The sequence below is a fragment of the Hypoxylon trugodes genome (assembly GCF_022578975.1).
Source record: "Hypoxylon trugodes strain CBS 135444 unplaced genomic scaffold F4822scaffold_11, whole genome shotgun sequence".
In the NCBI taxonomy this organism is placed as follows: domain Eukaryota; kingdom Fungi; phylum Ascomycota; class Sordariomycetes; order Xylariales; family Hypoxylaceae; genus Hypoxylon; species Hypoxylon trugodes.
The window spans coordinates 1,229,554-1,242,043 of NW_026250026.1; the positions used below are offsets into that span (position 1 = coordinate 1,229,554).

General features: G+C 48.5%; 2 protein-coding genes across 2 annotated transcripts; one reads left to right on the forward strand and one right to left on the reverse strand.

The window, feature by feature from the left end:
- The first annotated feature begins 288 nt into the window (after positions 1 to 288).
- Positions 289 to 2,199, forward strand: F4822DRAFT_81638 (carbohydrate-binding module family 1 protein). The gene is made up of 2 exons (XM_051464021.1): positions 289 to 1,693; positions 1,766 to 2,199. The coding sequence occupies exons 1-2, from the start codon at positions 628 to 630 to the stop codon at positions 1,909 to 1,911; spliced, it is 1,212 nt and encodes a 403-aa protein (XP_051309342.1). The 5' UTR covers positions 289 to 627; the 3' UTR covers positions 1,912 to 2,199.
- A 6,075-nt stretch (positions 2,200 to 8,274) lies between these two features.
- On the reverse strand, positions 8,275 to 10,100 carry F4822DRAFT_81688 (dihydrodipicolinate synthetase family protein). The gene has a single exon (XM_051464022.1). It carries the CDS (start codon positions 9,526 to 9,528, stop codon positions 8,590 to 8,592), a length of 939 nt encoding a protein of 312 aa, XP_051309343.1. The 5' UTR covers positions 9,529 to 10,100; the 3' UTR covers positions 8,275 to 8,589.
- Positions 10,101 to 12,490: the final 2,390 nt, after the last annotated feature.

Sequence of the window (12,490 nt, forward strand, 5' to 3'; positions counted from 1 at the left end):
CGGCAATCCTACCTACTTTCCTATCGAGAGTGTGTGCAAGGGCATCTGTTCTGAGACCAAGGAGAAATGCCGTCCGCATAAGTAATATGTGTACGTTGTCTTCCAAGCCTCGTAACCTAGCACTATTTATCCGGTCCAGTCCGCTTCTGTCTCTGCCCCTGACGACGATCCAGATCGGGATATTCCCCGCAAGTGATCCCCTGCCAGGAAAAGCTTATTTCATTGCTAAATATATTGTACATTCGAGCTGCCCTATAGCCGCGCGGCGTTATGGGGCACTCTCTGTTTTTCCGACCAGTTCTAGATTCCCCTGAGCCGTCGTTGCTAGTCGTCGGCTTCATATCGAATGTTAGACCGAGAGGCAAGATATAGGAGGGTTCATCATGAAGATCTTTCACATGGTTCCCTCCTTCTACCCTGTTTCCTTGTTCTATTTTCGGTCTGTGGCCATCACCTTGCATCTTCTAGAGCTATATCTTACCTACAAGTAACCTCACTCATCTGAGCCCACTTGTTGAATGCTATAGCTACCTAGGTATCAGCTGGGACTGCGAAGTCAAGAACCACGACAAGGACTAAGGACTTACACAGCTGAGTGGAACGGCGCATTGGCTTCAACCCTTAGAGATGGCTAAAAACTGGGGGCTCACGACTACATTGGTAGCCATAGCGTCGATCTTTTCCGGCGTATTCGCGCAGAACTACCCTCTAGTCACCGATTCAAGATGTAACTGCTACCGAACCAACACGACGACCTCTCACTACTTCACTCACCACCGCTTCTTCGACTTCCGGGAAATGTCCCAATATGTCAAAGTACCAGCACCTATTAACGACCCAGCAGGTGCTGCCAACGCGCCTGTGACGAACAACTACTTCAACGACCCTGCTTGGACAAGTGTGTGGTCCATCCAGAATTGGAACAACAGCGCTCTCATGAACGGAAGTTCGGATGTTACCGGAAGCGACGCAACGATACTAATGGTGAACACGGCGAACAACATGTACTTCGACCAAAACAAGGATCCAAACCCATCGTCTAAGACATATCTCGTAATGCGAACCACGCGCCACGAGAAGTTCCAGTCGGCTTCCGAGATCGAGTCCATCTCACTGGGTTATCGATACATATCGATCCGCATGTACGCCCGGACCAGGGGTCCCCCGGGAGCTATTACGGCTATGTTTACCTTCCGCGACGCGCAGAAGATAGCACAGGTCCAGGAAGCGGATCTCGAGGTTAGGACTTCGGACCCGAAGTACTCAATCCAGTACACGAACCAACCGTCCTGGAACGAGACTGGAGATATCCCCCAGGCGACCCGCAACGTCTCGATCCCGAACCGCGTGGATTGGTCTAACTGGCAGTACCACCGAATGGACTGGACCCCTGGCTCCACCAGTTGGTTCGTCGACGGACAGCTCATGTCCTCGATCCAATTCCAGGCTCCCCGCGACGCAAGCCGTATTATGTTCAACAGCTGGAGTGACGGCGGTAGCTGGAGCGGCAACATGACGACTGGTCAATCGGCCGAGATGCAGATCCAATGGATTGATATCGTATACAACAGCACGGATCCGACCCCCGGAAACCCGTTTACTAACCCCGGAGCTGGAGGATCTTGCGCGAATACCTGCAGTATCGATTTGACCTCGAAGACCGGCACCCCTGTGCTAATATCCGGACCTCAAGGTACGAGACATGTCTCCCTCCCTTGAAAAGTATCTGGCTGGAAATTTGCTAACGAGTTCTTCTAATTAATAGGTTCGAATCCTAGTCCCGGAGGCGGCAATGCTTGCACTTCAGCTAAGTGGGGACAATGTGCCGGCAAGACATGGAATGGATGTACGGCCTGTGCCGCTGGAACCTCCTGCAAGTTCCAGAACGACTACTATTCTCAGTGCTTGTGATGGATTTCTGGTTATGTTAGCGTTGATATTTATTGATTTTCATGCTCGTTTTGCTTAGCTGATACCAAGAATGAACTTAGATATAACAATAATTTATACATAAAAATTTCTCTACTAATTTTGATGTTATATGATGGTGTATTTGTACTATTCTTTCGATAGAGAGTCATATAGGTGTTTAAGGGATACCCTGCGATGGTCTTTAATATCGGTGTGAGACAATACTTGTAGTTGGGCTAATGAATCGTCTTGGACATTGTATAAGCCATCGGTTGTCTAAAACCTATCAATTGTAATTAATATCATAAACATAGATATAGTTCTCGGATATCCACGTGAACTAAGACAACGCTGTTTCCAATCGATCCAATATACAGGCCTAGAACTAGAAATGTCTTGTATATATGACCTCGGGTGAACCGTTAAATATCCAGTATATTTAGATTGCTACGCCAGTGTGTATTACTTGTGATTATATATTAAGTTGTAGATGCGTCTCTGTTTATGGATAACGGACGGGGATCTTTCTGTAGTGCCTGGAATTCTAAAGGACTTGGCCATTTGCCTAACCTGTGGAATAATATCACCTATGAAGATATCATGCAGATAATATTTATAATTGTGATTATAAATTTCAAAATCTCCAGCAAGCTGATCTCGTTCATGAGATATTACTTTCTTATCCCCAAGTTGTCAACTGGTGTGAGGACAACGTCGTACAGAGCAATGAAACCGTAGGGAATAGAAAAGAAGCGCTTGGTTAACCAATACCCATTGATATTGATAATGGTTACCTAAAGATACCCAACGTAATCTTGTGTAATACAATGACTCTCCTACTACTAATAATTATTATGTTACCGATATTGGCGGCCTGATAGTGGTGCGAATTCGGACCCGAATACGGTACAATTCCTTCTCATAACCTTGTGAAGGCTCCTATCCTCGAAGAACGGAATCCCTATAATAAACACACTTACCTAGTACGGACGTAGTTGCAGTAACAGTACCTGATGACCCCCAACTTGACAATGACGTGGATCTACTTGGGGGTATCGAAAAGTAGTCCTTCATAGCCAACCGCCCAGGTACTATTGAATCGATTCCCACTTTCTCAACCCCCCAAACCTTCCTGTGGTCCCCCCAAGAGTTTTAGGTCCATTATTCAAAAATTTGCAGTCATAGCCGATACTCAAGGAGTTATGATAATCTTCCCCCTCTCAGTACCTTAGGTACGCATACGTACGGCTTTGAACTGCAGCTCATCCTCGTCCTCAACCTCAACGAAACCAATTCCTAAGTCGGATATCTAGTTTTGGTAACCCGGATGATACACCGTTTCTTCGGACGCAAGGCTGCAATACATCCGAGGAAAAGCGCCAGCAGACAGATACGAATTTTGGGCTAATTTAGGTATGCCTGTCGTCTTCCTCCCGTTTCCCCGGTGGCGATACGGAGTGAGATAATGGATCCCGGCCGCATTAGTCGCTGCTGCCTACTACAGAATCGTAGAAATGTAGGTACTTAGCAGCTTACTTGTGTCTGAGACATCATCGCGCCTTAGACACATCACATCCAAAAACCAGTTTGTATTGCTAATAGCGACTCGCGTATTGGTCGTTGGCTAGCGACGCCCTTATCCGGAACATGAACAGTTGCATGGAGAAGCCCTGCAAATGCATCACCAGAAGAAAAAAAAAGATGTACGAGGCACCAATCCCGGTTGCTGGCTTGGTAAGAATACTCCGCGTCGAGTATATATAGGTTCAAAACTGCAGTTTTTTCCAAGCCACACGGGGGAGATACGTTATCTGTGGGCAAGGGAATGCATATCCATTACCAAACAAATTCCAATGTTTACGCCTGCGATTGCCTTTTTGTCGGTTGCATGGAGGCTTATATCCTACATGATAGATAGATACAGATACGCGCGGGTACTTTTCTTCGTCCTTCGACGCGAGATGATGCAAAGCGCGGTCGATACGTCAGAAAAGATCAATCAATTAATCGGTCAATCAGTGGTGATCCCACGCTCGATGTGATGGGATGCGATGTATGCACATCAGCAGGGAAATCCTACCTACCTTCTTACTTTACATGTACTCTCTCCTGCGAGCCTGTCTGCAGCCAGCTACACGTCGCCAGTCGAAATTCGCCGGTTATTCGAGAGAAGTGGCCGATCCCCCGACGTGTTAAAAAAACCCTTACATTCGAACGACGACTATTGGTTCGATCCGTGGGACTTCCTGGTTTTGGTGCAGGGGTCCTGTCGACTCAGATCTTGCATGGGACTGCAAATAGGCTGACCCAGATCAACAATATCGTGGACGATCGATCTGACATTGGACTTGGGCAAGGCTGCAGTCTTCTGTTCTGGTAATTGCTAAATTTCCTTGTTGATTCTTGCCGGGTTCGACATCCTGAGGATGCGGGATGTGCGTAGATGCATAACCGCCCACGCAACATCTGGACCTCTAATCTGCAATCCTTCGTGGCGGTCGGGCTTGGTGTATTGGTGCGAAGTTGATAGTTGTAGGGCTGGTTCTGGTCGTGGCTGTATGTAGCCACTATGGTGGGTTAGCAAGCCATTTTCGCGATGAAGGTCGAGCTTCTCGATCGTTGAAGTAATGCGTCTCACAAGCCTCAGACATGAAGGAAACGCGGCACAGCATATATGCTGTCCAATGATCTCGCATGGTGTCAGCTCCGAATGAACAGATAGGCCGTGCTTGTGGCGCCTGTCCGGCCTGATACAGGTTTAGTAATGTAGGTAGGCGGATTGAGCTGAGCTGAGCTCGCTGGCTGGCTGGCTGTTAAGGTAAGGTGTGGGCACGGGCGGGCGCGGACGAACCGGGACCTGTTAAGTTCCAAGGTCACCGCAGAAAATTGTTGCGTATGACTAAGACGAGATAAAAAAGCAAAAATTGTATGTACTCTGTAACACGACGTGGGGGTTTCCCAACCTCTCTGACGATGGGATTTCCGCCCGTGCTCACCCAAAGCCAGTGAAAAGAGAGGAAATGGAAAACGCCACATGGGACCCCGGTTTGGCAACGTACTGTACTTCCTAGGTAAAAAAAAGGTACTTGCAGATGCGTCTTTTCTTCTTCTGCTGCTTCTCTTCCTTCCAATCTTGTTTCTGGTTTTCCCTTTTGACGAGGTTGTCGTGGCCCCCCTTGCGCTGATTTGCTGGCTACAGGGCAGTCAGACGTGGGATGTCCAATGATTATCGTGGTCCAAGACTCTGTAGACGAAACACGCGACGGGAGCACCCGTTCGCCCATGCCCTTTTAAATCCAGACTTTGACCGCCGGATACCTATTCCGGCAAGGGGTTGTCAATCCTAGCATGTGTTCTGCCAATCCTCGTCGGCGCCAGTGGTACGGTACGAGATACTGATGGAGGGGACCCTTGCCGCTATAACCGAATAGATTTATGGTGGCTGATCCAGTCGTTGACTCATCAAGTTCCCAAATTGTGTTACCGGTGACGCAGGTGTGATGAAAGTTTTCTATCGCTTTTCCCCTTCGATGGTAAAATTGTTAATAATAGGCACGCAATCAAAGGCATTGGAAAATTGAGAAAAATGTGACAGAAAAGCTGAAATGAATGACCGTGCGGCGTTCGGCTAGCCCCCTATTCCATTTCCATTTCCACGGAAAAGCAAAAATGTGTTCCATTTCAATCACTTTCCCAAGCGAGAGATAAGAAAGAGGGAGGAGTTGTTAGGTAATACATTGCGCGCCCATCCTCGGTAGAGCTTTCGTAGAAATTCGGACGGAGTGATGCCGTTATTTTCCCCCTTCAATTCATTAGCGAGCGAGTTGTATCGTATCTCAATATCTCTCGCGGTTTCACTCAAATGAACGAGTTGCTCCGAACGAATTATTACCTAACCGCTGTCGCCTCGTGGAATTATTTTTTTTTTCGAGGTAGCGCAGCTCGGGAGGGACCACCAATACACAGGCCACCTTACACAACCCCCCTTTTCAGTGCTGACTGCATATTTGATTGCATTGGATTTGCATCTCCCAGGTGCTTTGCCACGCAGCGCAGCACCAGCCGAGGCAAACGCAAAGACCCCACGCACATTCTACAATTCTATGCATATTTGAGGCAGTTCGTCTGCCGGATGCCGGCATGCTTGGGTCGCATCGACCATTTTTGCCCCCAACGTGCGACGAGTTGTATTCGAGGTAACGCCAGCTTGGTTCAGAATTATTAAACGCGGTCTTGCATCCGCATGTGAGCGATTCGAGCAGGTGAAAAAGGGAACACCGTCGCTAATAAGGAAGAGGGGAAACCTGGGAAAATGTCTGATGATCAGATTAGGTCGACCAACTATTTACAGCGGAGACCGAGAGAGGGGGCCTATTTGTCACTTTTTATAATTAGATAATCCACCGCAGAAACCCGTTCCGTTTATGGGAAGTGTGGGGAGGAGGAGAAATGGTAGCAAACCTCCGATACAGCAAGACTTCTATTTGCGGTGTGGGGGTCAATTAAAATCCTGTCCGTCTATTCGGGTTCGGGGAATAGATCGCGGACTCTGCATGATAATCTACGCGTGGGCGGACGTGGAGGAAGAATTCGAGAGGGATCCTATGATCTATGAGGTCTTTTGTTTGCTTGCTTCACATGGCGGCGTAAGCCCTAACACCCCCTTCGAGTTGCCCAATCCGGACTCGTTCAACCCTCAGATTGACCAATACCGTCACGCGACCTACCCGAGACCCGGGCAGTAGGTTAATGATATACGAATTCGCTCAGCATCACATAATCCGTGTCATCATATCACGGCCATTTATGCCCCCTTTGGAGCGCCTTGGAGCCCTTTTGAAGAGGGTCTGAAAGAGCTAGACAGAGCTAGAGAGAAGAGGGGAAAAACGCCCGATGTTGGATTTCCCTTACCTTTAGGTACCAGACCGCATTACCACACGAACAGCTCTTTTCGTGATAGTCTCTCCGCAATCGCAACACACCAACGCAGCATTGCTGGACTCTGGCCCCTAAGAGGCCGTCCTATTACTAAACTACGTTACAGTGATGCCGGGCTCGTAAGACTATATGTCAGACCGATCCGGCGAGAACAGGGTCAGTAAAACAGGTCAAATGGGGTTGGAAAACCAGGTCGCGGAGAGCAGGTACCGAAGGATTTCCCCATCCGCATGGCAAAGGGTAGGTAATAGTGGCGGTGGCCCGTGTTCTGTGGCCTATGGTCTGTTCGTAGATATTTTAGGTAGCGTATTCGTTCCCGTTGGTGTTAGTGGCTTCATATAAATACGCTGATAATAGTTGGAAATAGGTATGTGGTACTTGAACATCACATCAATACATACCTACCTACATACATATACACTAGTATACGTACAAACCATACATACCCAAGCTACAGTAACAATAATGCTACATAACCTGCTTGCTTCCTGCAAGACATTCGCCAGCTCGGGTAAATATACGTGCGGGAGGGTTGTCAGTACCTAGGAGGTAGGTAGTAAAAGGAGGGACTTTGCGCATAGATGATAGCGCGACAAACGCCGCTGACAGGAAAGGAAGATCGCATCGTGCGTTTATTGTGTGCATTTCCCTCTCTCGTGTTACTCCGTACCAAGCTGGCAACCTAGCAACCCAACCCAACCCCCAAATTTTCCAAAGTTCCTCACCAGGGATGCCGATTTATAGGACTAGTGCCTGCAGGTCCAGACGCGGGGTACAGGGTTGGGGGGAGAGTCCTCGGGGTGATCTGCAACGACTGCATTTTTACGATGGATTGGACGAGTGGCCGAGCCGAGATTTAACTGGATTGACTAGATACATGATGCAAAAGGGTCTTGTGTTCCTGTCTGGGTGTGCTAGAGCCTGCTAGAGTCTCGGGTGATGGACGTGTTTCCAATGGATGGGAGTGGTGATCTTCAGCTACGTAGCACGCGGCATGCGATGTGCCGTCATGATATGGTGAACCGGGCACCCTGGGTTGGGGTAATGTGGCATGCAGTGATGCTGTGGCAGAGAGGAATTGGGTGGCGCGCTGTCGCCAGTCGGGAATATGGGGGGTAATGATAGCCGATGTTCTAACCGTCCACTCTGCCTAACAGCTCGGGTCTCGCGATATTCTAGTAGTCCAGCAGTTCAAAAAAAAAAAATACTAGAAGAAATCTGGAAGGAAATAGAACCATATGATTCCGTATTATCATTTGGATTTGGCCACTTGCCTCCTACAATTGCCGAAGCATGCAGCTTGTGATGCGTCTAGTAGCATCCATAGTAGTGAAGCCGTATCGTATAGTAGACCTACAGGTGGTAGTAAGTAAGGGATACGCGCTGTAAGCCCGAGTCGAATGTGAACTGTAAAGATCCTCGCGGATCATATTCATACTGAAAGGTCTAAACAACTAACAACCTCTCGAAATCAATCGATACCAATTCAAATGTCAGTTTTTTGAAAGCCTTTCATCAAAAAAATAATAATAAATTTTCACTAATGGTCAAGGATAGCTTAAACTGGCAAGACTAGTAATACCTAAGTCTTTTCTGTCCATGATTTTTATGCGCTATTCCGTCCAAGTAACGCCGTTCAATCTCGTAACGCCAAGCGCGTGGTCCACTCAATAGCGAACACCCCATTGAGAGCCCCATGATCCTTAGTAGGACCTTAGCTCTAATTCCCCAGATTTTCCTTTAGCTCAGGCTCCGCTCTAATGCCATTACCTCTTCAAACCCATTGCTAATCATGTTCATTTGTTCGGTGCTTGGCAGTCCACATGGTTTCCTCGGTACCCCACCGTATCCCTCGAAGAACTGCAGAGCAGCCTTCACTCCGGCAAAGCCGGTTTGGATGGCGACCCAGTCTGCCTTAGCAACGATTGCCTGCAGCCTTCTAGCCTCCTTCAGCTCACCGGCGTGGAACAACTCGCAGATACGGACACAAGCTCGGGGCACCAAGTTTGCTGTGCCGGCTATGGTCCCGTGCCCGCCCACGACCAGGCCCTGAAGGATGAAGTCTGCGCTGCCTCCGGCAACGAAGAAGCCAGGCCTAGCCCCATCAACAATGCGGGCCAGCTTCCCTGTGTTTCCACAGGTGAGTTTGACACCGTAAACGTTGGGGTGCTTGGCGATTTGAAGGATTGTGTCGGAGGATAGGTCTAGACCAGAGCAAGCTCCGGGGTAGTTGTAGATCATGACTGGAATTGGACTGGAGTCGGCAACATCATAGAAATGCTGAACAATCTTGGAAGTGTTGAGAAGGCCGCCGTAGTATGCGGGAGGAAGTATGATGACATAGTTGGCGCCGGCGCTGGCAGCATCCCGGCAGAGCTGAACTGTCTCGCGGGTGGACTGCGCCCCACAGCCTGCAATGAGAGGCACAAGGTGGTGGTCCGACTCATCTAGAGCAGCTCGTGTAGACTTAATCACGAGGCTACGCTCTTCTCTGCTCAGATGCACTGCTTCTCCGTTTGAACCGTGTACGACAAGACCTGCAACGCCAGCCTCAGCCAGGTGGATAGCATGGCGTTGAGTGGCTTCTAGGTCTATTTCATCATTGTCCTTGAAGAAGGCCACGGTGGGGACGTAAACCCCATCGGGCAGAGGACGAACTTGAACTAGAGATGCCGTCATCGAGTTTGTTTGGATTTGTGACTTAGTGAAGTTAAAGAGAGATGGGAATTGTAAAGCGTATAAATCAAAATACGATGTGGCAGGAATGGCGAAAGTAATGTGAATATGGTAAAGATGGTAAAGGGGGGGAGGTAATATAAAGTATCTTAGAGACTATGTGGTTCAAATAAATTGCTGGATAAGAGAGAAAGTAGTCCGGGCTACGAGAGGTACTATTTGGGTTTATATAACACGGAAGGTGGATAGGATGGAGAAGAAGGAAGAGGGGGGTGAGAGGAAGTTTGAGTACGTGTGAGTACGTAGGTATGTGTAAGGGGAAAGTTAATGGCAGTACGTGTGAACCCTCCGGTGGCAGGGGGGCAACATCGGCTTAAATGCCATCATACCTTTTTTTCTTCTTGCCTTGCCTTGCATTTCCTTGCCGGCAAGGAGGTGTATGGTAAGGTTAGGTAGGTAGTTGTCTGCTGCCTAGGTACGCTCAAAGCCGACGAGACTAGGAATAAGGCGAGGACTAAGCACACAAGACTTACTGAACTGGCTAGCTATCCAATCCTCCTCATATTGAGGCAACCCAATGAGCTCGCAAAGGATTCAATCAAAGACCCGACAGAGCCGCTAGACATTTTGCGGGTTTCTTGAAATGTAACTGGCGGACCTGACTACCTGACTTGACTGGGTAATGATGGTAGAAGAGGCTAACATCTCCTAGGCTAGCGAAGCGTGGGGGGTCATGTGGTGGTCGAGGTTTTTTTCCCCTGACCAGGGCAGCCAAGGTGGAAAGAAGCTAAACAAGAAGTATGATTGATTGTACCACCGAGGGACCGTAGGTGGCTTGGATTCTGAATACCTTTTTCTGACAGCGGACGGCTTGAGATGGCGGTGATTGGTGATTGGTGATTGGTTTAATCGAGAAGCGGTTCAGGCAGTCAGGCATGAGGAATTGACATGTGGGATGTTGAGATGCAGGGTCCTATGCCCTTCTACTGTCTAGTCCATGTCATGTTGTATGTATAGTCGTGTATGTACGTGCGTTGATGTGTGCGTATATGCGTGTCTCTGCGTGTCTATGTAATATGTAGTAATGTAGCATGTAGCATGTATGTAGGTGTTTTTTTCAGGGTCATGAACGCATTTGGAGAGCTAGGCTATGTTGTTGGATGAACGAGCGAACCATGGGGGCGAATAGAAGTGTGTATGATCCATGTGGGCTGTGGGTTGTGGGTTTGGATTGGGGAGAATGCGGTGAAGCATTTCCTTTTTGTTCCTATCGAAAGAGACAAATTGAAAAATGAGGGGCATCTTATGGATTTGTATGTAACTTGGTGGGGAAAACACGCTATATTAGGTTTGCGTGGGGGATGTGCGATGTATATAGATACATGGGTTGCTTCTAATATCGTACCTACATATGTACTTAGGTACATGCGTTATCCCACGAAAATTACCTTGGATGCGGTACTTCAATACAACAAGTACCAGGCTACACGTACATGTCTACATGTATCAAGAATTACTAAGCCTGCATCGATGGCCTGTCAACTTTTGTAAAGCCTGTAAGAGCCCCCCGTGTAACGCCTCCAGGGCTACTTCATCCTTACGCATGTAATAGTGGGTATGTAGGGTACATATGTGTAGGGTAGATGCTTTCAAAAATACAAGGTATAATAATGTACATATGTACCTAGATAGCCCTAGTCCGTAACAAGGTCAGGCAAGAGAGATGGGGCGTTCATCGTCACCCCCACGCCAACCTAAAACATGCAAGCCCTAACGCCTCCCCGGCTCTATTCTTATTCCGGCTTTGACTTTGAACTAGAACCGGGGCAGGGGCAAGAGGGGGAAGGGGGGACCCTCATTCTTTCATAGAAACATTCCGTGATTTGGTCCGAACCCGTCTTCTCCTTCCTTGCCAAGCCAAGATCCGGATTTGGGGGGATGCCCCAGTGCCCCGGTTGACAGCTTGGAATAGGAGTGGGATTGGGAGCAGTAAGAAGAGGGGGAAATGTTTTTTTTTTTTTTTCAGGCTGCACCTGATTTTCTCCATGCCCGCTTCTTCATCATGCCGCATATCAACGACAAACACGATGCCACTACATACATATCGCACATACGGACTTACATACATGTACATACATAATATGTAATCCTCTCGTCAATCACCAAGCAATAATGCACGTTCAATCCCCATAGGTAGTCTGGTAGTGCAGCGGACCACGAAAAAACTAGGCAGTTTAGCGCGAACACCGCTCTTACACCCTTCAAGGGTCTAGGGGTCCGGGGCTGTGCGCCGGGTATGATGTAGCGGCTCCGGAGCCAAGCTAGGGGACTTGCAGCAGCTGCTTCTTCGTACTGGTACCCATCAGGCCATCTCAGTCAATAGCTGCCCAGATAACCTCGTTGGGTTGCAGACACATATTTACGTCGTTTTCGGGGTTCCATTGTCCTGGTTGACAGTTCCCGAACACATTCAATTGGGTGGCCCGAGCAGCCCGGGCTAGACTCCAGCAAAGGGCTGGCTGAGAGTGGGATATTCGTCACACCGGGATCCCACTGGTTATCAGGCCATACAGGGCTGTTAGACGAAACCCAGCGGTCTGGCTCAGCGAGTTTTTCTTGGGGGTGTGAGCGCGTGCTACGCAGTCTTGGCGATCTATTCGTCGATATCTATCTATCTCCGGGTCCCCGTTGGTGCTTTGCTCCTAATACCCGGGCGCCTCCTATCACATACCGAAGCCAATTATGACGTTCGGGTCCGTCTACCTTAAGTATTGGTACTAACGATAACCCCTTAAAAAAAAGAAAAATGCTTAATCTTGTTTCTACCCCTTCCTACCCATTGTAAGACGCACCTGACTAGGGCAAAAATTTCTTGAAAGAAGATACTCACGTGAGAATAGTTAAGAGCGTGGGGGTCAAGAGCCAATACCGGTACGATCGACGCAGGGGGGTAGAATGGTTATTC